Raw genomic sequence first — 26,084 nt, 5'->3', positions numbered from 1 at the left:
CCAATTATAGACAAATATTGAATACTGACAACCTGACAATTTATTATTGCAAGTGGAAGCATAGTCAAGATGTTGTAGTTACATTTTTACTTACGGTAAATTTGATAATATATTTTAATGTATTTTATAAATATGATTGAGGAATCAGGATGTTCAGACTGATTAAAAGTGATAGAATCTTCTTTATTGTTATATCCCTAACACCAGGAAAATAGTATGTACACCTGGTAAATATTGAAGAATGAATGAATGTATGATGACTCATTCTCAATTTGGGCACCCTGCTCTATATCAGAGTGTTCTACCTGGATCCAGGAGCTGTCTAGTCAGCTTGCACGTTTGAATCACATGAGAAACTTCAAAACCTCCTGATGCCCAGGTGTCACCCCAGACCCATATCTGTTTTAGTTGCTGGGGTAATAGCACTGAACAAAAACAGGCAAGTTCCTGCTTGTGTTGAGGTGACATTACAATCAAGGGAGACTAAAAGTACATAAATAACTGTCAGATATGATAAGTGGTGTTACAAGCTTTGAAGAAAAATAAAACAGTGTAAGGTAGATGTTCAAGTCAAAGATACTTGATTTGAATCTTGTAAAACCCTTACATTTGAAAGGGTTGTTATCTTAATTATTGGCCTGGGAAAAAACTCATTCTCCTCATCCTCCCCATATTTTGTTACTTTCTTTATCCCGTGTTGAATTGTGATCCTCATGTACTCTATGCTTCTATTTCTGTAGCTTCCAGCCATTAACTTCAATAGTGCCCAAAATAGCATGACGAAGTCTGAGCCCGCCATCAGGGCGGGTGGACACAGAGCTCGGGGTCAGTGGCATGAGTCCACAGAAGCTGTTGAACTTGAAAATTTTAGGTAAGAAATCCAGCATCTCCTTCGTCTTCAACAACTTATTCTACTTAGCTCACTTAAATAAAACTTAGTTTTATTTAAGTTTATCCCAGGAGCTAAAATTAAAAACCCGCTTTAGTAGTTACCATAGAGATTCTTAATTTAATATTTTTAGTTAGTGCTTAAACCATTCCCAGAAATAATATGTAAATAACAGATTTAATGGGTACAGGTGGAACTGACCTGGGAGATTTAGGACACTATGCTGACATGCGTTTGGCATTGCTCAACGAGGAAGTGGTTCCAGATTATTGACCTGGTTAGGCTTATCCCAATCTTTGTCTGTCTAGATCTTGCCAGTAATGAGACGGCATAAAAGGAGCCGTTGCTGGGAACAGATGTGGTGGTTAAAGTATGTGGTTGTCAAAACAACTGAGGTTTTCGGTTGAAGGGGTTGCGGCACACCTCTAACATTGAAAGTGTCAGGTAATGTTCATCTCTGTTGCCACGCAGACCCCTGCAAAGCTCCACGTTCTTGTGGGCCACTCCCCTCTCGGGAGCTGGTTCTCTCAGTTTTACAGTGTGCTTGGGTCATTTGGCACTAAGTACCATGTAAATAGTGAGCGGCATGAAATATCAATATGAATATTCTAGAAGGATCGTTTGTTTATTTGGCCTAGATTTTGTTTTTGTTTCCCTGTCATCTTATGACAATGAATTTAATAGTATGGGAAAGTTACATGACATTTCATGGGTTCATATTTTAGAAACATATTTTTAGTGAGGAGCACTTAACTACTTAAAAAATTGTCATATGGTGAGTACCAGTGCCCGTGTACTAAGAAACCATTACAGCCTTCAGGTGACTAGGATGGGGACATGCTGTCCAATGGCATCTGAAAGACTCAGAAGGCAGAACATTACACATGGCAACATAAGGTTATACTCATTTCCTCTGAGGTTGTATGTTCATGGAATTCCAGCTTATTTGTCCTAGATCTTAAAATTAGTTTTATTTAATTACGTGCAAAAATATCATATCGTGTATTTGGTAGCAATATGACCATTTTGTTTATTATCCCTTATCCTTTTCCAGTTTTAAAATAGAATGTTTTAGAGGTATTCTTAACCTCTTTGGTGAGCTGTAAGATCAGCAAAAAGAAGCTGAAGATGGAATATCTTAGAATTTTGTTAAACACACACACAAAAACCATATAAACAATCAACAGTGACAGTCAACATGGCTGAAGGTGTATAAACTGTGTTTAATAAACTCTTCTTATCTAGAAGGAATTATAAATGATGACCACTGGTGTTGATAGTGAGATCAGCCAGTGGGATCGAGGGTATGTGGAAAAGTGGAGAGGGAATTCTTCTCTTCCTGTTACACAGTTGTCTAAATAATGTGCCCCAATCATTCTTTCTCTCCATTTACCCTTTTCTTCCTCCAACCAATTTTAGCTGTTAGTGTTTATAGGGAATAATTTAATGGATATGGTAAAGGAAATACATACACTTGATTATATTTTATTTTTAACCTTATAATTGAATTTCTAGTTCCTATTTTAACCATTGATAGTTGCTTTTAGTAACATGTTAAATGCAAGTCTCCTTCAATATTTGCCTGAATCCTCATTAGTATACTGGTTAGTAATAATAAAAACATTACCTGAATATAGATGATCTTTGTCTGCATTGGCAACTTTGAGACAGCCTGATCTCTATAACAAAATCCTTTTCTGTTTGTTTCGTCTCAGTATAAACTACAAGAATGAGAGAAATTTCAGCAAACATCCTCAGCATAAACTATTTCAGGAGATCTTTACCGCCTTGGTGAAAAATAGACTCATATGCAGGTAAGATTGTTCCTGGAAAACAGGCTTTTACTCAAGAGTGGCATATGTCACCTATCTTGTCTCTAGAACATGATTTGAAACATTTCCAGGATTGAACATGTCATTAAAGGAGAGAAGGAGGCGAATGAGTAGGCATTACAGATGATCTTATTAAAATCACTGATGAGGTACTGAATTTAGCTGAATTTGATGACAGATAAGGAGAAATGGGAAAACACTCAAGTTATGTTTCCTTTATTTTCTTTGAGTTTGGATACTGAAGGAGGAGTTTATTGTGTGGGATCTTATGAAAGAGACACTGGACAACACTGCGGACAACATTCTCATGGTGCACTTTTGCAGTGATTTAATGACTGATTAAATGGACTGCGCAAGCCTTGACCTTGAGGAAAGAAAGGATGAGTCTGTAACAACCAGCCACAGCCTCATAAAGATGTTTCTTCTTTCTTTCTTTGCCTTGTTGACACGGGTGCAGTGTTGGGACTGTAGAGAAAGGATTAGTTAACAAGGCCTCTCGATTCTCTCTCACAAATATCAGGGGTTTTCAGGGAGCCATTGATTGTTGCTGGATTGCAGTCAGGTCTGAATTTTCTGTCCATTCTGAGCTGCTTCATAGAAAAACTGGGTATGCTGCTGCCAGATGCGAAGGAGGCTCCTAACAGTCTGTCATGATAGGGTCCTGTCTTTTGCTCTTTTCAGGAGGCCCATACTCTTCCCACATGCGTCAGCTGAAAAATGCTATAAAGAATCTTAAGTCTTCCTTGTCACTTTGTGACTTGATTGAGATATGTGAATTCCATCCCAGTGAAAATGGAAAAACATTATTTCTATTGTGAAAAATAAAAATAGGAGTATTAATAATTTAATACCTTGATCAAAATAAAACTGACTTGGCCCAGTGCAATAGCTTATTTTAAGTAGAACAGCATTCTGATGGGTCCTCCATGACGAGTCAGCTACTCGATACATGCTTAATTGATGGCCTCATGTCTCCATCTTTTGGATGGGGTCATTTAGCATTATGTATTTAAGTATTGGACTTAAATGACTGTCCAATACATTAGTTTTCTTTAAAACAATACAGAATTGAGACTGCATCTGTCACATCTTTGTACTTAATTTAAGCAGAGGATTATTAGACTGGCTCAAATGATACAAGAAGCCTAAAATCTTTACCAAAGTTATGTAATTGGGTCAGTGTTCAGTTCTCGATTACACACTCAAAGATTGTTCAAAGATTAATGAACACTGCAAATAACCTGAAGTTATATATATATATATATATCAACTGTTTTTTGCTTAGATTGAATGGAGTAAAACAATGGTGGTAGCAGAATCATTATGCATAAAACGGTATTAGGAAATAAAGTTCTTTTTTTTTTCTAAAGCCAGCTCACATGGACTCTTCAAGGGATGCCCAGTAGACTATTTATTGGGTCAATACTTTGGGGGAAGGCATTAGATGCAGAAATTGTTAGGGAAAATAACTGGGCACTGGTTGGCATCAACTAATTGAAAAAGATCTCAACAATTCTAAAGTTGAGAAATCTCTTTTCAGGGTGTTTTAAAATTCTTAGTAATTGAAGGGGCATCTCAGGCTGGATGAAGTTACTGGCTGGTAACACGAGCAGTCCCTGGAAGTCTTCAACCTAGGAAGAGATAATTGTAGATCTCTTTGCTTTCATAGTACGAGATGGAATTTAGGAATGTCGAACATCAAGGGCATCCTTTAATGTCATCCTGTGGCTGCTGACAGCTTGCTATGTTCAGTTCTATTCTAAAAGCATTGGGTAAAAGATGGCTTAAATATAAAGGTTTTCCATTGTGCCTCACCCCATATAACCTTGCTAAAATAGCCGGGATCATCCGTCCTTTTTTTCCTTCCCCTCTAACTTTAGACTTATAGAAGAATTACACCTCAGGACCTTTTCTGATATGACTTGTTATCCCCTTTGTTTGCAAACAACAGATTTAGTGTTGGGTTGAAGGTTTAGATTCAGTTTGATAAACAAACTGGTAAGCATCTACTATATGTAAGGAAGGGATTAAGTAAGTGGTACAGAAGGGTGAAATTTAAAAAATTAACAGGACATATGGTCCTTTTCTCCCTGGGAACTCAAATACTACTCTAATCAGCAAGACAATTGCCCAATAAAGGAAAATGTACTAAATATATACAATTTGTATTAACGCAACTAACTAAAGGCTGCATGAGATTGGGGGTGGGTGGGAATTTGGGTCCTTGGTCCAATTATGGTTGTAGATAAGACTATAGATAAGACATTCAGCATGTTATGCTACTCAATTTTGCCCTGAAAAATATGACTTACTGGGAATTTAGTCTCATTTGTGAAGTGTGACCCCTTTCAACTCACTTCTCAATGCCTACCCAATTGGTGGTAATGTTGCTCTTGTATTTTACTCACCCCAACTCTAGCCTTTCCCTAAATCATACTTGTGGACACCTCCTTTCTGTATTCTTTTCTTTGATTTGTGATTACTCCCCCATTCTCAGAATGAAACTGCCAGATGGCATCTGAAACTGGAAAAGACTTGTTAATCCAGAGTCAGACAAGGTAACACTGCAAATACCTCACAGTAAATCTCAAAGGACAAGGGAAAGTGTCATCCCTGAGCATGGGGTTACTCCTAGTTACACAATGGTAACTAATCTTTTTTAAAAAAATCCTTGTATAATAGTATTTATTTATAATATACTGCTATATAATATTTTACATATTTATGGGGTACATGTGGTATTTTGTTACATACATAGAATGTGTAATGATCAAGTCAGGGTATTTGAGGTGCCCATCACGTTGAGGATTTGTCATTTCTATGTGTTGAGAACTCTCTTCTAGCTACTTTGAAATAGACAATACGTTGTTGTTAATTATAGTCACGCTACTCTGCTGTCAAATGATGGAACTCATACCTTTCGTTTAACAATACATTTGTACCCGTTAACCTACCTCTTTATCCCCCCTTGCACTCACCCACCCTTCCTGGACTCTGGTATCTATTATTCTACTCTCTATCTTTATGAGACTGGCTTTTTTTAAAGCTCCCATATATGAGTGAGACCACACAATATTTGTCTTTCTATACCTGGGTTATTTCACTTAACATAATGCCTTCCAGTTCCATCCATGTTGCTATAAATTATGTGATTTTTTCTCTTTTTTATGGCCAAATAATGTTTCATTTTGTGTGTATACTACATTTAAAAAATTCATTTGTTTGTTGGTGGACACTAAGGTTGATTCCATATCTTTGCTTTTGTGAACAGTGCTGCAATAAACACATGAGTGCAAGTATCCCTTTGTTACACTGATTTTTTTTTTCTTTGGATAGATACCCAGGAGCAGAACTGCTGGATCATATGGTTCTATTTTTATTTTTTTGAGAAATCATCATAAAGTTCTCCACACCAGTTGCACTAATTTGCATTCCCACAAACAGTGTATGAGTTCCCTCTTCTCCACATCCTCACCTGTTAGTTTTTTGTCTTTTAATCATGGCTATTCTAACTGGGGTAAGATGATATCTCATTGTAATTTTGATTTGCATTTCTCTGATAATTAGTGATGCTGAACTTTTCTTCATGTACTTGTTGGCTATTTGTATGTCTTCTTTTGAGAGTTGTCAATTCATGTCCTTTGCCCACTTATTTTATTTTATTTTACTTTAAGTTCTAGTATACATGTTCAGAAAGTGCAGGTTTGTTACATAGGTATACATGTACCATAGTGGTTTGCTGCACCTATCCATCTGTCATCTAGGTTTTAAGCCCCACATGCATTAGGTGTTTGTCCTAATGCTCTCCCTCCTTTTGCCACCCACCCCCATATAGGCCCCAGTGGGTGATGTTCCCCTCCCTGTGTCCATGTGTTCTCATTGTTCAACTTCCACGTATGAGTGAGAACATGCGGTGTTTGTTTTTCTGTTCCTGTGTTAGTTTGCTGAGAACGATGGCTTCCAGCTTCATCTATGTCTCTGCAAAGGACATGAACTCATTCTTTTTTATGGCTGCATAGTATTCCATGGTGTATATGTGCCACATCTTCTTTATGCAGTCTATCATTGATAAGCATTTGGGTTGGTTCCAAGGCTTTGCTATTGAATATAGTACTGCAATAAACATACGTGTGCATGTGTCTTTATAGTAGCATGATATATAATCCTTTGGGTATATAGCCAGTAATGGGATTGCTGGTTCAAATGGTATATCTGGTTCTAGGTCCTTGAGGAATTACCATGCTGTCTTCCACAATGGTTGAACTAATTTACACTCCCACCAACAGTGTAATAGTGTTCCTGTTTCTCCACAACCTCATCAGCATCTGTTGTTTCCTGACTTTTTAATAATTACCATTCTAATTGACATGAGATGGTATCTCATTGTGGTTTTTTTTTTGAGATGGAGTCTTGCTCTGTGGCCCAGGCTGGAGTGCAGTGGCCTGATCTCGGCTCACTGCAACCTCCGCCTTCTGGGTTCAAGAGATTATCCCGCCTTAGCCTCCCAAGTAGCTGGGACAACAGGTGTGCACCATCACACCCGGCTAGTTTTTGTATTTTTAGTAGAGTCAGGATTTCATCATATTGGCCAGGCTGGTCTTGAACTCCTGACTTCGTGATCCTCCCACCTCAGCCTCCCAAAGTGCTGGGATTACAGGCATGAGCCACCATGCCCAACCCTCATTGTGGTTTTGATTTGCATTTTTCTAATGACTAGTGATGATGAGCTCCTTTTCATATGTTTGTTGGCTGCATAAATGTCTTCTTTTGAGAAGTGTCTGCTCATATCCTTCACCCACTTTTTGATAGGGTTGTTTTTTTCTTGTAAATTTGTTTAAATTTCTTGTAGATTGTGGATATTAGACCTTTGTCAGATGGGTAGATTGCAAAAATTTTCTCCCATTTATAGGGATGGGCAAGGACTTCCTGACTAAAACACCAAAAGTAATAGCAACAAAAGTCAAAATTGACAAATGGGATCTAATTAAACTAAAGAGCTTCTGCACAACAAAGGAGACTATCATCAGAGTGAACAGCCAACTTTGCCCACTTTTTAATGGTATTATTTGCTTATTTTTTGCTATTGAGTTGTTTGAGTTCCTTGTATATTTTGGATATTAGTCGCTTGATGAATAGTTTGCAAATATTTTCTACCATTTAATAGATTGTCTCTTCACTCTCTTGATTGCTTCGTTTGCTGTGCAGAAGCTTTTAGTTTAATATAGTTCCATTTGTCTATTTTTGTTTTAATGTCTGTGCTTTTGAGGTCTTAGCCATAAAATCTTTGCCTAGATCACAACCTACAGAATGGGAGAAAATTTTTGCAATCCAGCCATCTGACAAAGGGCTAATATCCAGAATCTACAAAGAACGTAAACGAATTTACAAGAAAAAAACAACCCCATCAAAAAGAGGGCAAAGTATATGAACAGACGCTTCTCAAAAGAAGACATTAATGCAGCCAGCAGACATATGCAAAAATGCTCATCATCGTTGGTCATCAGAGAAATGCAAATCAAAACCACAATGAGATACTGTCTCACACCAATTAGAATGGCGATCATTAAAATGTCAGGAAACAACTTAGGATGTGGAGAAATAGGAACGCTTTTACACTGTTGGTGGGAATGTAAATTAGTTCAACCATTGTGGAAGACAGTGTGGCAATTCCTCAAGGATCTAGAACTAGAAATACCATTTGACCCAGCAATCCCATTACTGGGTATATACCCAAGGGATTATAAATCATGCTGCTATAAAGACACATGCACACGTATGTTTATTGCAGCCCTATTCACAATAGCAAAGACTTGGAACCAACCCAAATGTCCATCAATAATAAACTGGATAAAGAAAATGTGGCACGTATACACCATGGAATACTATGCAACCACGAAAATGATGAGTTCGTGTCCTTTGCAGGGACATGGATGAAGCTGGAAACCATCATTCTCAGTAAAATATCACAAGGACAGAAAACCAAACACTGCATGTTCTTACTCATAAGTGGGAGTTGAACTATGAGAACACATGGACACAGGGAGGGGAAGATCACACACCAGGGCCTGTTGGGCAGTGGGGGGCTGGGGAAGGGATAGCATTAGGAGAAATACCTAATGTAAATGATGAGTTGATGGGTGCAGCAAACCAACATGGCACATATATACCTATATAACAAACCTGCACGTTGTGCACATGTACCCTAGAATTTAAAGTATAATAATAAAAAAGAAAAAAATTAAAAACTAGTAATCAAAACCCTAAAAAATATCTTTGTCTAGACCTTCCTATGTTTCATAGAAAAGTGTTTCTCTGTTTTTATTTAGGAGTTTCATAGTTTTGAATCTTAGTGTTTAAGTCTTTAATCCATCTTGTGTTGATTTTTGTATATAGTGAGAGAGAGAGAGGGGTCCAGTTTCATTCTTCTGCATACTGATACCCAATTTCTTCTACACCATTTATTGAAGAGGGTGTCCTTTTTGCAGTGAATGTTCTTGGTGCTTTTGTTAAAAATCATGACCAAGTGGGATTTACACCAGGGAAACAAGAATGGTTTGGCATGCAAAAGTAAATAAATGTTGTGCATCACATCAACAGAATGAAGGATAAACAACATATGATCATCTCAATAGATGCAGCCACATGGCTGTAAACATGTGGATTTGTTTGGGGGTTCTCTATTCTGTTCCATCTGTCTATATGTTTGGTTTTATACCATTACCATGCTGTTTTGGTTACTATGGCCTTGTAATATATTTTGAAGTTAGGGAGTGTGATGGGTCCTGCTTTGTTCTTTTGCTCAGGATTGCTTTGGCTCTTCTGGTTCTTTTTTTGTTTGATATGAATTTTATGATTTTTTTTTCTATTTCTGTGAAAAATGATCTTTTGATAGGGATTGCGTTGAATCTATATATTGCTTTGGGTAGTATGGCCATTTTAATGATATTAATTCTGATCCATGAGCATGGAATATCTTTCCTTTGTGTCCTCCTTAGTTTCTTTCATTAGTGTTTTGTTGTTTTCCTTGTAAAGATCTTTTACCTCGCTGGTCACATTATTTTTCTAGGTATTTTATTTTTTTGGTAGCTATCGGAAGTGGGATTGTTCTCTTGATTTCTTTTTCAGCTATTTCATTGTTGGTATATAAAAATGCTGCTGATTTTTGTATGTTGATTTTGTATCCTGCAACTTTACTGAATTTATTTATCATACTTGAGTCTTTGGTTTTTCTAAATATAGGATCCTGTCATTTGCAAGGAGGTACATCTTCCTTCCCCCACCCCCCCATTTTGGATGCGTTTTATTTCTTTGTCTTGACTTATTATTCTGGCTAGGACTTCCAGTACTATGTTGAATTTGAGTGGTGCAAGTAGACATCCTTGTCATCTTCCATTTCTTAGAGGAAAAACCTTCAGTATGATGTTAGCTGAAGTTGATATTGTTATATATAGCCTCTATTATGTTGAGGTATGTTCCTTCTATGCATAGTTTGTTGAGAGTTTTTAATCATGAAGGATATTGGATTTTATCAGATGCTTTTTCTGCATCTATTGAGATGATCGTATGTTGTTTATCCTTCATTCTGTTAATGTGATATATAGCATTTATTTACTTTTGCATGCCAAACCATTCTTGTTTCCCTGGTGTAAATCTCACTTGGTCATAGTGTATTATCTTTCTGATAAGCTATTTAATTTGGTTTGCTAGTACTTTGTGGAGGATTTTTACATCTATGTTCATTAGGGATACTGTTCTGTAGTTTTCATTTTTTTTTTGTTCTATTCTTGTCTTGTTTTGTTATTAGGGTAACGCTGGCCCCATATAATGAGTTAGAATTCCCTCCTCTTCAATTTCCTGGAATAGAGGATTGATGGATTGATATTAGTTCTTCCTTGTGTGTTTGGTAGAATTCAGCAGTGAATCCCCCAGTCCTAGCCTTTTCTTTTTTTTTTTTTTTTAATTATACTTTTAAGTTCTAGGGTACATGTGCACAATGTGCAGGTTTGTTCCATATGTATACATGTGCCATGTTGGTGTGCTGTACCCATTAACTCGTCGTTTACATTAAGTATATCTCCTAATGCTATCCTTCCCCCTTGTCCACTCCCCACAATAGGCCCCAGTGTGTGATGTTCCCCTTCCTGTGTCCAAGTGATCTCATTGTTCAATTCCCACCTATGAGTGAGAACATGCGGTGTTTGGTTTTCTGTTCTTGCGATAGTTTGCTGAGAATGATGGTTTTCAGCTGCATCTGTGTCCCTACAAAAGACACAAATTCATCCTTTTTTATGGCTGCATAGTATTCCATGGTGTATATGTGCCACATTTTTTTAATCCAGTCTGTCACTGATGGACATTTGGGTTGATTCCAAGTCTTTGCTATTGTGAATAGTGCTGCAATAAATATACGTGTGCATGTGTCTTTATAGCAGCATGATTTATAATCCTTTGGGCATATGCCCAGTAATGGGTTGGCTGGGTCAAATGGTATTTCTAGTTCTAGATCCTTGAGGAATCACCACATTGTCTTCCACAATAGTTGAACTAGTTTACAGTCCCACCAATAGTGTAAAAGTGTTCCTATTTCTCCACATCCTCTCCAACACATGTTGTTTCCTGATTTTTTAATGATTGCCATTCTAACTGGCGTGAGATGGTATCTCATGTGGCTTTTCATTTTTAAGAGACATTTTATTACTTTTTAAATCTTGCTACTCATTATTGGTCTGTTGTTTTTCATTTCTTCCTGCTTCCACTACTTGGAAAGTTGTAGTTTCCAGGAATTGATCCATTTCCTCTAGGTTTTTCAGTTTGTTAGCATATAATTGTTCATGATAGTCTCTGATGATCTTTTGTATTTTTGTGTTGTCAGTTGTGTATCTCCTTTTCCATTTCTGATTTTGGTCTGGGTCTTTCTCTCTTTGTTAGTCTAGCTAGTGGTTCATCAATTTATCTTTTTGAAGAACCAACTTTTTGTTTTATTGATGCTTTGTATTATTTTTTAGCCTCTATTTTGTTTAATTCTTCTCTGATCTTTTTTATTTCTTTCTGTCTGCTAATTTGGGGTTTGGTTTGTTCTTGCTTTTCTAGTGTCTTGAGGTGTATTGTTAGATTGTTTAAAATCTTTCTACTTTTTTGATGTGAGTATTTTATTGCTATAAACTTCCTTTTTAGCACAGCATTTGCTGTGTCCTACAGGTTTTGGTATGTTGTGTTTCCACTTTCATTTGTGGGCCATTTGTTTCAAGAAATTTTATTTTATTTTATTTTATTTTTTTGAGACAGAGTCTCGCTCTGTCGCCCAGTCTGGAGTGCAGTGGCCGGATCTCAGCTCACTGCAAGCTCCGCCTCCCAGGTTTACACCATTCTTCTGCCTCAGCCTCCCGAGTAGCTGGGACTACAGGCGCCCACCACCTCACCTGGCTAGTTTTTTGTATTTTTTTAAGTAGAGACGGGGTTTCACTGTGTTAGCCAGGATGGTCTCGATCTCCTGACCTCATGATCCACCCGTCTCAGCCTCCCAAAGTGCTGGGATTACAGGCTTGAGCCACCGCGCCCAGCCAGGAAGAGAGTGTTAACAAGGAAGATGATGAGGCTATGTTTGGAAAAACAAAGAATAGCAGAGGTCTTTGGGGAAAAAAAATAATGAATCCTTCCAATATATTCACAAAAATGAACTCTTTTTCTTGCAATATCAAAAGTGAATGTTGGATCATGTTATTTGAATGTTTTTTCAGAAAAAGTGTTCCAAAAATGTCAGCAGAATTCATTCTTGCTTTGTTCTAGTTACCAGGGCAATGTTGCAGTATAACTTAAATTTTGTTAAATGTGAAGTAAAATACATCTTGGTTTTATAATTTATTTTTAAAGATGTTGTTTCAGTCTTTCCTCCTGCCCTTTAATATGAAATTTGGTGTTATTTTGAAGTGGGTTTACTTAACTGGCCTCGTTCTGGTACTATCATTCTAGAATAACCAGGATATACCTCTTCCCTTGCCTGTAACTTTTGTATAGGTAAGCTTGCCCAAGGTACTCATTCTAGTTGGAATGAGTTGGAGGAAATCATTTAGTATTACCTCATTTGTAAAAAAATTAATTTACTTTTCTGAAAAGAATGAGTTAGTATCCTTATTATTTTATACCCCAGTTTCCTAAGATATTTGCTGCAAATTTGAAGAATTTTGGAAATAAGTCTGTAGGAAGTCTAGGTGAGAAATATGTTTGCCCTATGTATAAGAGAAAAATTCTTGAATTAGGAGAAAACATCACAATATTATTAGAAATTACCATAAAAAGTATTCTGAGAACATCATAGATACTTATAACCAAGAGGATTAATATAGTTATTTGTTTAGCTATCAGACAATTTGTTATCCATGTCCACTCCAGGTCCTAGATCATGAAAAAAGTGGCTCTTATCCTTTCGAGTTTTACCTGGTCCTCAGCATTGACTATCCAGACTCCATCACAGAGGGAGGTTAGATGAGAGGACCAGAAGTTAGGATGCAGGGAGAATCTCTTCAGTGTTTTGAATAAGTTCTTGAAATAGATGAAGCTAATGAAGAGATGCTTTTTCTGTGAATTTCTCTCTTCAACCAGTACAGAGGCCAACAGAGACCTCTGAAGATTCCTTATTGCCTAAGAAGGGAGAAGCCTGTTCACCTTGGTAAAGCCTGTCAGATAGTTCAGAACTTCCCTAGAGACAGAGTTTCAAGTTAGCACCATAAATTGGGCACAGATGAAGTTTCATAAAGTCCTCAAAAGTCTTAGGTTTGTGTCTTTATTTATTTATTTATTTATTTATTTTTGGAGACAGAGTCTTGCTCTGTCACCCAGGCTGGAGTGCAGTGGCCTGATCTCGGCTTACTGCAACCTCCACCTCCCAAGTTTAAGCGCTTCTCCCTGCCTCAGCCTCCTGAGTGGCTGGGATTACAGGTGCCTGCCACCATGACTGGCTACTTTTTGTATTTTTTAGTAGAGATAGGGTTTCGCCATGTTGGCCAGGCTGGTCTTGAACTCCTGACCTCAGGTGATCCACCTACTTTGGCTTCCCAAAGTGCTGGGATTACAGGCGTGAGCCACTGCATCCATCCAGGTTTGTGTCTTTATGTACTAAAAAAATGTTATAACAGCCCATTCCTTAGGTGGTTCACATAGTTCTTTGAGGTCTTGTTCCTTCTTGGCCTTATCTCTTTATCCTGTCAGTGTCTCTCCTAGACTCATTGAGGTCAGAGTGAAATTTCTGTTCCTTTGAAAGTTATTCTTTTTGTTACTTCTGATCCTCTGACCGTGCTAGTCCTCTGCCTGAAGCACTCTATCCCTACCTCTTTGTAGGTCTTTTATCTCCTGCTCAAGTCACTGACACTGGTTTTGCTGGGGGAAGATTGAGGCTAAGATTGTTCATTTGGAATTTCTTTGCATTAAATTATTTTGATTGCTTTAAAAATTTTGGAAAACACAGAAAATTATGAAAACATGAAAATTTACTATTTATACCACCCTTAGAAACAGCTATATTAACTTTTGCTATATTTCCTTCTAATCTTTTAACAATTTCGTGCTTTTTTCCTTCACTTATCTGATAGATTATTATGCACATACAAAACTACATTCTGCTTTTACCCAGAGTATAACTTTTTAAACAGCTGGATCATTGTTTGAGAATGAAATTTGTCTTTTTGTCTCTCTTTTACTTGAAGCTTCACAACCTTAAACATAGACATGAAGCAAATAAGCTTTAACAACCCAACATCTCATGTAGTCCTCAAGCAAATGATGATTTCCCTTCTTCCCATCACCTAACTTGGAGCAAACATCTAGCTCTTATATTATTATTTCTCTTGCAATATTATCTAGGGTATTTTAGGTAAATGTGTACACATACACACACACACACACACACACACACAGGCATAGTCAGCCCTTGATATCCAAGGGTTCTGCATCTCAGATTCAACCAACCGCAGATTAAAAAATTATTCAGGAAAAACAATAAAAAACACAACAATAAAAATATTTACGTAGCATTTACATCATATTAGGTATTATGAGTAAGATGATTTATAGTACATGTGAGAATATGTGTAGGTTCTGTGGATTTTGGTAACCATGGGGGTCCTGGAATTCCTGAGGATAACAACGGATGACTATATATACCAAAAAAGTCATGAAATTATAGAGGTAGAATGGACTCTGAAGAAAACCTTCTTAAGCCTCATTTGATAGATGTGGGAGATGAGTAAGTAAGGTCCAAGGTCCTGAGACAAAGCCGTGGCTGGTACTCTTTTCTCTTATGCCTCACTGATTCCCTTGTTCTTTACTAATCAATGCACATTTAAAATTTGTTTTAGGTGTGCACCAGGGAAAAGTATCACTTTGGTAACCAGACTTACTGCTTCTTGTATAGCTCATTCACTTGGCTGTCAATAGGCATGAAATGAAAATGTTCCTACCTTCCCAGGAAAGAACTGGTTGTTCCTTGGCTACAGATAACCACCAGAACCAGTTTTAAACCTGGCCAAATCAATAAATGACAGTTTCTCGTGAGTACAGGAGTTTCTGAGAGCCAGGCAGTAACTGATAGTCACATTCTGGGAGCCGCATTTCCACAGCTAAAAATCAACCAATCCCCAAACAGCCTTGTGAAACCTGGCCTTTCCTAAATTTTCCTATCCACTTTGCTCCAAGAAATGGGGCCTTCTAAGTACACTCTCTGTATTAATCTGTTTTCATGTTGCTAGTAAAGACATACTTGAGACTGGGTAAGTTATACAGGAAAAAAGTTTAATGGACTTACAGTTCCATGTGACTGAGGAGGCCTCACAATCATGGTGAAGGCAAGGAGGAGCAATTCACATCTTACATGGATGGCAGCAGGCAAAAAGAGCTTGCATGGGGAAACTCCCATTTTTAAAAATCATCAGATCTCATGAGACTCATTCACTGTCACAAGAACAGCACAGGGAAGACATGCCCCCATGATTAAATACCTCCCACCAGGTCCCTCCCACAACATGTGGGAATTCAAGATGAGATTTGGGTGGGGACACAGCCAAACCATATCACTTTCCTGTGCTATAAATTCATCTTTTGTTATACATAGTGATTTGTGGGCTCTTCCTTCTTTAAGCGTCTCAAATTTAACATGTTTAAAACAGTACTTTTGATTTTTCTCACTCAATGTGTGAGAATGCCTCAGTTTTAGTTTTCCCCATCCGCTAGTCCAAACCCTCATCATCTCTTGCTTGGACTATTGCAGTAGGCTAACAGGCCTCCCTGCTTTGGATGCTTGGCTCTTTATACTCTGTTCTCAACATTGAATTTAGAAGGATTTTTTCAAAATCTCAGTCAGATTATGTCAATCCTCTGCCCAGAGCCTTCCAATGACTTCCCTGAATAAAAAATCCAAAGGCCCTGTTCTTATTTTGCAAGGCCCTTAAAACTTTGACTTCTGCTGTCTCTCTCACCCCAATCCCTATTGCTCTATCTTTGCTCACTCTGCTCCAGCCCTACTGGCTTCCTTGCTATTCTTTGCAGATTACAGTATTCCTCCCTCAGGGACTATGTATTAAACTACTCTGCTGTTCTGACCTAGACATCCAAATGGATCAATCCCTCAAAGAACTCAGATGCTAATCTTACCAAAGAACTGTTCTGTGACTGTCCTAAAATAGCATGCCCAGTACTCAATAAATCCTTAACCTTGATTATTCTCCACTGGTCACCACCTGATATGCAGTTTTATTTGTTTTTGTGATCAGAATGTAAGCTCCATGAGTACAAGTGCATGGGTTTGTCCTCTGCTGTACTCCTGGGTTTATAACAGTACTTGGCTGATCACAGTTGATGAGTATTTGTTAAATATTTGAAAACATTCTGAAATTTTCATTAATTATGTAGAAGAAATACCTCTAAGAATGCACATTTATGTCCTGATTTTAGGGGCCAATATGATCCCATTTGTATTTGATGGGTTTCTGATTGGGTGTACATTCCATGCTAGGTTTAGTACGGGACACAGAGAAAGAACAAAGACCTATTAAGAATGGCAAAATAAGTCAGTAAGAATTCCCTAAATAATCATTTAGGATGAATTTCTTCACATATATTCTTGTGTTTTGTTTTAAGTTTGGCATAGATGTGAATTTTACTTTTTCAACTATCTAAAAAAATAGGACTCTGTCTCATGAATTTGAGGTGATACTTATTTTGAAACAGACTTGAATTCCTCCATTTTTAAACATTGAGTCAAAGATGGCAGATTGTTTTGGTTTATCTTGTGTGTTAATGAAAACAGTGCTACAACATGGAAAGGGCTGTGACATGAAAGAGACAGAGTGTGCTACAAATGACGGTCAACGTTGTCACTCCTGCCATTTGCATCAGTTCCTGGGTTCAGTTAACCCTGCTTCTTTATAATAGCACAGCTTCGTGGACTGAGTTTTTACTTGGAACCCTCACATCACATATTTGTTTCTGTTACTGTGTAAGAAGTTGAAACCCTGGCTACTCTTTCTCTTTTCAAATAATGTGTCTCCAATGCTTTTCCTTCTTTTTATATTGATGGCAGAAGGTGGCACCCGATGCTGACAGCAGAATGGCAGGTGATCATGGATGGGGGTGGCGGGAGCTGATCACGCTGCCATGTATTAATAGTCCTGTGAAAACAGTGGCATAAGTTCAGTCATAAGAGGGGACAAATATTTGCCCGCTCATGAATTTGCTTCTGTGTGGCTGCTATATTGAGACATGGCCTCAAGAGAAATACTATCTTTGAAGACAGACAGATTTTTCAGGGCTGCCCCCATGCCACTCTGCTGAACGCTACTGTTCCCATATTAAACATATCTGCAGAGTCACTTTCTCTTCAGCCATCCCCTGTACAGACTTACGTGGAGGGGAGGGATGGCAGGAGCACAGGAGTGGGAGTCTGGCACCTGGCTCTATTACTTATTGTGTAGCTGTGGGCCAGACGCTTAGCTCCTCCAGGCCACAATTGCTGAGTCAGTAAAATAAAGGTGCCTGTCTTTACAATCTGTCACTATTATTCACGGTAATTCTCTGGTTGCACTAAGCTGTGTGTTTCCTAGTCCCTCAACTCTTGGCAAACATATATATGTTTATATATGTGTGTATATATATGTTTATATATGTGTATATGTGTGTGTGTGTGTATGTATATAGTCTTACAGAGCATGCAATTCCCCTTGAACACCAGCACTTCATCCCATGTGCCCCGTCCTTGCAGTGGGTTAAGGGCTGAGAGCCAGGGAAGGAACAACTGCTCTTTCAGAGGTCAGCGCAAAGAGAGGAGAAGCCAGAGGACTCAGACACCAGGAATTCTATTTACATTTACAGCAGCAGAGGCCACGTAGAAATATTAATAGCTTTGGGCTTCAGTTCCCAAATTACAAAACAAAACAAAACAAAAATGCCATTTGGTTGGAACAGAAATTTCAACTCAGATTTTTCTGAAACTCTTTATTTATATATACTTCTTTATTAGTTAAAAAAAAAAATTCCGGAATTTTTGTTCTTTTCTTTTTCCTGGGAGGTGGAAAGAAAACAACCTTTTTATATTTATATTAATATGAAAAATCACTGGAAAAGTCATGAAATTTCCTCATGATGACTGTATATGGCTAACAGTAAAAATACCAAGTGTACACATATTTGTAGCATGAATCATCTCTTAAAATGCCCCATGGCTTTTCCTTTAAATAATGAAAAGTAATTAGCATTCAGCATCACTAGGTTGCTAGCAGCTGTTGCAACCTGATCATTATTTCTGTTAGATCTTTGGGATGTAGTATCTTTGCCCTACAATTCAGACTACATACTGTCTTTAGCTAACTTAACACCTGAATGAAAAACTTCTCATGAGCCCTCTTCCTAATTATAAAAATTAAAGATATCCTCTCTGTATTAGGAGCTTTAGAATAACCATATTTTTAATAAGTGCCCCTATAGATTTTGAATTCACAATGTATTTCAAATTTGGCTTATTTTTCTCAATGCAGGGTGTGTCCGATCTGAAGTCAGGATGAACCCATAGTACAGTTACTAATGTGGCCTTGGATAATTCTGCCTGGCTGGCAGTTTCGGGATTGGTTGAATCCTGACTCTATTTTCAGAGGAAACTGGGCTTTGTCCCCTTGGCAAAAAGGGGTCACTGGCAAGGTGCTTGGGCCAGAGGAGGGGCCAAGGTGTTGATGGCAACTGTGGTGGGCAGCACAGCTGCCAGAAGTCTTGGTGATGGGAGGAAGAGTAATTCTTAGCCAGTGATATTCTTTGGACATCTTACTCAACATCGGGGGACTCTAATCTATAATGAGCACTCAGGAATATAAGGCTTTGGGAAGCACCTACTATCAACCTCCTTCCCATGAAGTCAGTCTTTGTAGATGGAAGGAATGGTGAGTGACTTGGGGTGGAGTGTGAGTGGGGTGGGGTGGGGTGGGGAGTAGCACCTCTAGTGGCAGAAACTACAGAGGTTCATCCTAACTTTGAGGAAGATGGTTGTCATTCACTCAGGTTTGAGATGTGCAGGTTTGGGGGCAGAGCTGAATTTCTCAGGATCATAGAGGAGACAAAGATGAACTGTACCCAGAGGCAGAGGATCAATATGGGACAGGCCAGGCCATGGGTGGCTTGGGTCCACAGCTCAAGTAATTGCTCTGTTTGACAAGGGGGCAGATCTTTATTCTTGCTGGATACACAATCAGCTCAGTTGTGGAGGTAGGAGATGTGGGAGAAATTATATGGATTCTAGTCTAGAATAGCTTCCATTATCTCCCTCACTTTTTCTTGACTGAGTATGAAATAGAAGATGCTTTGTGTTTTAGGCTTTCGTTAACGTGTGTACCAAGCACCACTATGGAACCAGCTTAGAGGGCAATGTGAGCAAGTGTCACCTGGCCAGGACCACCTTCTGCTTCCAAGTTCCAGTGCCTGGCAGCTCTCAGCCTCTCTCTCACCTCAGGAGTTCAGTCTGTGCTATGTTGGCCTCTTCCACACAACATACACTGTGGTTAGAACAACTACAGGTGACTGGCCTGATATCATGGAGAACATCTTTCAAATTGTTTATGAGGTTTCAGGGTTGAAAAGCCACAGAAGGCTTTCATGGGAAGCACCTTAGGCACTGGACCTTGGCCCAGCCATGTAATGAGAAGGTCAGCGTGACTGGGAGGGAGTGAACAAGGGGCAATGGAAAGACATGAGGCCAGAGGTGTAATGGGGAGGCCAGGCCCTGGAGGGCCTGTGAGTCATGGTATGGACTGTGGTTTTTATTCTGAATGAGATGGGGTCTGTTGGAGGATTTGGGCTGAGGTTTGACATGAATGGACTTGTGTTTGTAAAGAATCATCTTAGCAGATGTGAGAGAGTAAAGGAAGGGGCAAAGCTGGAAGCAAAGATGCCAGATAGGAGGCTTTTGCAATGGCTCAAGCAAAAGATGATGGTGGCCTGAGCCCGGGTGGTGGTGGAGGAGATAATGAGAAGCAGATAGGTTGTGGAGACAGATATTTTAAAGGTAGAGCAGACAGGATTTGTGGAGGAATTGGCAAAGAATGTGAGGGAAATAGAGGAGGCAAGAAAAACACCAAAGGTTTCTGTCTGGTTACCTAGATGACTGGAAGGATCAGGCTTGAGGGGGAGTTCATAAAGTCAGTTTCAGACATGCTAGCTATCAAACTGAGATTCAGGAAGCCATGGGTTCTAGTTTCAGTCTGGGCTCTGTTGCTCCAACTTTTTGGGTACAAGTATCCTCAACAACTGATGTGAAATGCACCTTGCATTGTGCACATTCTATGACCTATGAAGCAACACTGGGAGCTGACTGAAAAGCTTTAACATTTGTCTGCATTTACTACTAGCTATAACCGGATGTGGGACAGCTGAGCGACAGAACAGAAATTGTTCACAGTGGTCCAGCAGGGTCAGGATGGGATGTGGGTGTCACCAAAGAGCATAGACTATCCCTACCCCAACTTCTTCCTTCCAAGCTAACCTCAGCTTCTGAGCTCGTAGAGCCATGTCAGTGGAGGGATTCTGTCTTGACTGATGTGTTCCCTTAGGTTTAAATCTAAGTGAGAGGTGCCTAAAATGAGACCAATATGTGTTTACCTTTACCACACTGATTTAAATCAGAGAACTGGACATCCATGTGTATTTGAGTAGCTGCTGGGTGCAAGGCCTTGTAACCACCTCTGAATTTGATTAGTGTCTTTCAAAAACATTGCAAAATTGCAGTTGTCCTTATTTTAAAGACCTTTGAAGGTTGCAACTAAATCATTCTTTGCTAAAGAAACATACTTTTTGAAAGCCTCTCAAAATGCAGTTGAGTGAATACTTGTAGCATTTGATGACATTGAAGTGATACTTTTAAGTTAAATAGTTCTTTAGAAATCTGATGATGGTATTTTGGATACTGGCTGTATTCAATATTTGAAGCAAAAATCCAGGTGTTTTTTTCCCCTCCTCTGAACAGACCTGTGGCAAATACACCTTCAGTTTCTGCCATAGTATGACTTATCCAGTGACTGTGACTTCAATTTCAAAGGGTTCCGCTGAATCTCACTATAGAACTGTAGGGTAATATTGGTGCTTTGCCCAGAATCCTCCTGTTCTCACCCTTTTGGTTTTGGCACCTTCCTGTCCAACAACACTTGCACCAGCCACCCTCAGGTTCCTTGAGTCTGCCTTGCTTGCAGGCACAGAGAGCCAGTGGGAATGTCTGGGAATGTTCCATCAGTCCCTCCTGCAGCTCTTAGCTAATGGCAACAGCTTCAGTAGTATAGAAAAGCCCAGTGCCGTTGCCTCAGTATAGGACAACTCTGAGTGGTAACTTACATTCCAGAGCCCCACTGATTGGGTTAAGAGGAGATTTTGCCTGATGTCATACCCTTGCTTGGATTTCTCCTCTTCCCTTTCCTGTTTCTGCCGCTCTCTTACTGGTCTCTCCTGAGAGCATGTTTTCAATCATGAATTTGCACACACTAATCTTCATCTCAGGGTCTGCTTCTGGGGAAACTAATTTAAAAAAAACTTTATCCCTGTGTTTCCCAAACTGAGCACCGAAGTGCCCCAGGGCTACAGAGAACTCCCAGAGGGCACTGTGAGCTATTTTCAATTTTCTAAAAAACAAAACCCTAAACACCCTCAGTGCTCCTCAACATCCATCAGATACAGCATGAACAACTGAAGGCAGTTTGTGATTTCAACGTTAGGTCATAGGTCATCCTGCCTTCCTTTAGCTGATGGCATATCTTTCAGAAGCTGAGTTTTCAGTGGTTGCTATGATAAAAAAAGCAAGTACTCTATTAAAGTCAAGGGGAAGAGAAAACAAGGATGGTGAAGTCCAAACTGATTTCCAGGCTTGAGAAGTTGTTTTGTGTCCACTAATGCACACACTTGCATTAATAAATAAGTGTGGCTATGAAAATAATCTTTTGATGTAATGTATTATTTTTTTCAAATGGATACCAATTTGTTATGGCATAAATTCTTACCAAGTTGGGCCTACCTAAATTTTGGAACATTTTGCTCTTTCTTTTGATCTTGGGATACTATGAAATATTGCTGAGTGAGTAAGGGTGGTGGCATAAACCAAATAAGTTTGGGGGGCCTCTCCTCCACACTGATAAAGATAGTTTAAATGTGTTTTGAATTAAAATGGGTGAAGTGTTCAAGTACCAAATAACAGTCCCCAGTGCAAATAAACTAAGTGCTTTTTGTGTTCTTTATACTCCTTCATAGCCTTGTATTTTTATGAATTGTCACACTGGGGTTTTAAACGTGAACATGTTCTCTTGTTTTCTTATTTCAGAGAGTGGGTTAATCGAGCCCCATCTATTCATTTTCTGAGAGTGTTAATCTGTCTGAGGCTACTAATGAGGGATCCATGTTATCAGGTTGGTTGGAAAAATATACGTATATATATTTTACTTGTTATAAAGTCATAATAAAAGACTGGTGGGCTTTTCTTTGAAGTAGTCCATGTTTACTTTTTGTTTTCTCTCTCACAACTCAATAGCTTCCCTATATGGGGAATGTCTCATCTACTATTTAAAAAGATTTGAGAGGAGCACTTTAATGGGGACAAAAAATTTGTATATTTCTGTTGTATTACTTATGGGGTTAAGTGGATTGAACTTTTTGGTCTACGTTTTCTTTGCTACCTGGCATTTTAAAACATTTACCTTTCAAGGAGGTATACGCTTGGCCACAGCTTCAAACATGTTCAAGGTCAAGCAGCTCCCTAGGTCTAAGTCAGCAGTGATGAGTGGTAGCCTGCTCATGTGGCTGAGAAGCAGCCAGTGGAGCTTTATTAGCTGCTCCAGGGTCAATCCCTTCCCAACCTCTAGAGTCAAATTTGAGTTAGAGGTGAGCAAGGAGCCTCCCACTTTCCCCAGAGGAGGGCACTGAGGTCAAGAATCTTTTCCTGGTTGGGCGTGGTGGTTCACACATGAACCACCATGCCTGGCTTCTGATTTTAGTGCCTCTCAAACTTTAATGTGCATGGGAATCACCTGGACATCTTGTACATGCAGAATCTGATTCAGTAGGTATAAACAAGATTCTTCATTTCTAATAAGTTTCCCAGGGATGCTATTGCTACTAGTTCATGGCCCAAACTTTGAGTAGCAAAGACATAGTGCTTTAGCTGTGAGGCTCTAAAGAAAAGCTTACTTAACACTTTTTTTTTTTTTAACCAAAAAAGTATCTCCTTTTATGCCCTGTCCTCTTAAGCTACTAGGAAGCTCACACCTTTAATTTTGAACTCGATGTTATTGATGAATTATTATTTGAGTCAGCATATGTTTCCTTTAAGTGCCAAGTTTGGAAAAGTAACCATCCTCTGTATTACAGGGAAGCCCAATGCCATCCCGGTGGGAGCTATCTTATTTTCTCTTTGTTGTTTGAAATATTTGGGTTATCCTGTAACTCTACCTTCCTCATATTTCAGAAGTAACCATATTTTCCATACTCGGCATTTGAGAAAGTATTTTGGTACCAACCAGCCACAGAGCCTACTCTGATTGGACTCTTCTGGGATTCATGGGCACTACACATCTTTCCATTAGAAGAATAGTCCTCTTCCTCATACTGTGTTCTAAACTGGCCTTGTGCTATTGTAATTTAGTTAACCACAGCCCTTTGGATATGTGAGCCAGGGCATCCTTGAAATGGCTTTCTGTCCTTGTTGCTCACAGTTTTCTGGGTAGGTAAGCATCCTTATTTTCCTGTGACCAACCATACAGAACTGTGTGTTCCATGCATTTCTGAGCTGCTTTTTGCAATTCTGTTTGGGTCATGTATAAATGAGCATGAGTCATACGTTTCCTTTTGCCTGGATCAGTCTTATGTGCTCACTGTTCCCACTTAAATTATTCATAGCACCGTCTTTTATTCCCCAATGTGTCTCAGTTTAGATGAAAACATTCTATGTATAATATTAATAAAGTTTTCCAGGAGGAAGGTCCGGTTAATCTGACTTGAACTAGCAAATATTTGTCCTAGAGATGTTCTGTTTGTTCAGAAAAACTGTTGATAAGAGTGTCTTACTCTGCTAATCTCCCATCTAAAGTTCTGCCTTTCTTAGTCTCATTCTGGGTAGATTGAACAGGGTTGATTGTACTGCCCTCTGAAGGAAAAAATTCAGAGACGACTTTGTTTATGAGATTTTGTGACCAAGACACATATTAAACGAATATTGTCCTGCTGGCCAGCCTCTCCATAGAAGGGAATTATCTCCGAGTCTGTCCTCCCTGGCACTCTTTCCGTACAGAAGACCACGTGCTCAGGCAGTTGTTCAACATCTTGAGGTGCCAAGAATTGTTGGCTGAAGTCACAAAGCTATGCTGGGGTTTACTATGACTTGTGACTTACGCCAGTGACTGTCGGCATGCCTTTTTCTTGGGTATCTGTTCCTTTCCTCTCTTGTTTGGTCAGTACTGCAGGGTCCATAGCGGCTCTTCCAAACCACCTTCACTTTTCTCACCCAAAGCCTCTCCTACCCCATGATTCTCATGAAATTATATCATCCTCTGTTTTACAGGGAAGCCCAAGGCCATCCCAGTGGGAACTATCTCATTTTCTCTTTGTTGTTTGAAATATTTGGGTTATCCTGCAACTCTACTTCCCTCATATTTCAGAAATAATATTCCTCCTCCTGGCCAAGGCTTACTCTTCTACCTGCTCTCGCTCTGTTTTTCCTTACCATAAAAATGTCCTTCTCTTGACCCAGCTATTCCTTCAAGTCCTTCTCCTACTTTCATACTCTATTTCTTGAAAGGTCAGGCTATGCCTCTTGAATCCAGTTCCTTTCCACCAGGACTGATGTATTGCATAACTTGCACACTGAATTCTATGGACAAGGTTCTCTCTGGAAGCCATTTGAATAGACCACACTGGGCCGTGCTGCCGTCCTCATTCCTTGACTTAGAGGTTGCAAACTGGTAGCTTGTAGATTGGATCTTTCCTGCCAGTACAGAGTTTCCACTATATGTTTAGTGAATGTTCCAACCAGGAAAGACTGGAAGGAATGACAGAGAAGCTATTTTGAAGATATAATTGTTTAGAGTTTTTCAGAATTAAAGGAAGACACGTATTGAGATTTCAGTTGCAGCTGGAGTCCCAGGCAGGATAAAGATAAGCATTCACCTGGATTCATTATAGTGAAGCTATAGTATATTGCTTATCAAAGATAAAGAGAAAACCTTAAAAGATCCCGAACTGCAATTATGTTAGAAACAATAATAAAAAATAGTTGGATTGAGTAGTCTTCTCTCAGCGCTTACATTCCCCAACCTGTTTATAGCAGCAGGTACACTTTACCACGTTTTCTCTTTGCCTGTACTGATCCTGAGAACCTCTAGCTTTTATTCAGCATTTTTGGAGTATTATTTACGCGTTCCTCTTCTTCACCTTGTCTTCCTAAATAACCTTCCCCAAAGTTTTTTTTCTTTATTGTCTTCTCCCATATCCTCCAAGCTCTTGGCTTCAACTATCTTTTTGTTGTTGTTGTTTGTTCACAAGTTCATATCTTCAGCCTCAAACTTTCCCCTTTAAGTCCCAAGTTTCCAGAGACATGTTAGACAACCACCTCGATGACACAGTAGCACAGTGGTTCTCAAAATGTGGCCCGTGTACTGTTTACAGGTTTCTGAAACCCTTTCAGGGGTTCCACAAGATGGAATCTATCTTCAACATGATGCTAAATTATTCCAAATGATGTTATTTGTCTTTTCACTCTCTGTCTTACATGTGTGCAGTGGAATTTTCCCTAAGCTACACAACATCTCGTGACGTCATGGCCCTGGGAGCTGATGGAACATATGTACTTGTGTATTCTTGTGTTT

General features: G+C 39.0%; 1 protein-coding gene across 11 annotated transcripts in view; it reads left to right on the top strand.

Moving 5' to 3' along the window:
• NEK10 (NIMA related kinase 10) overlaps nucleotides 1-26,084 on the top strand; it is a 265,539-nt gene that overhangs the window by 25,354 nt on the left and 214,101 nt on the right. For all 11 annotated transcript variants that reach the window (XR_644237.3, XR_644238.3, XM_009201822.3 and 8 more), the window contains exons 4-6: nucleotides 741-871; nucleotides 2,605-2,703; nucleotides 22,550-22,634. Coding sequence is in view for 9 of the 11 variants with exons in the window: in XM_009201822.3 (XP_009200086.1) it covers nucleotides 741-871; nucleotides 2,605-2,703; nucleotides 22,550-22,634 (315 nt within the window). In the remaining 2 variants the exon portion in view is untranslated. The remainder of the gene's footprint in view (nucleotides 1-740; nucleotides 872-2,604; nucleotides 2,704-22,549; nucleotides 22,635-26,084) is intronic.

Source organism: Papio anubis, chromosome 2 (assembly GCF_008728515.1).
Source record: "Papio anubis isolate 15944 chromosome 2, Panubis1.0, whole genome shotgun sequence".
NCBI lineage: Eukaryota > Metazoa > Chordata > Mammalia > Primates > Cercopithecidae > Papio > Papio anubis.
This window is presented reverse-complemented; position numbering and strand designations above follow the sequence as displayed.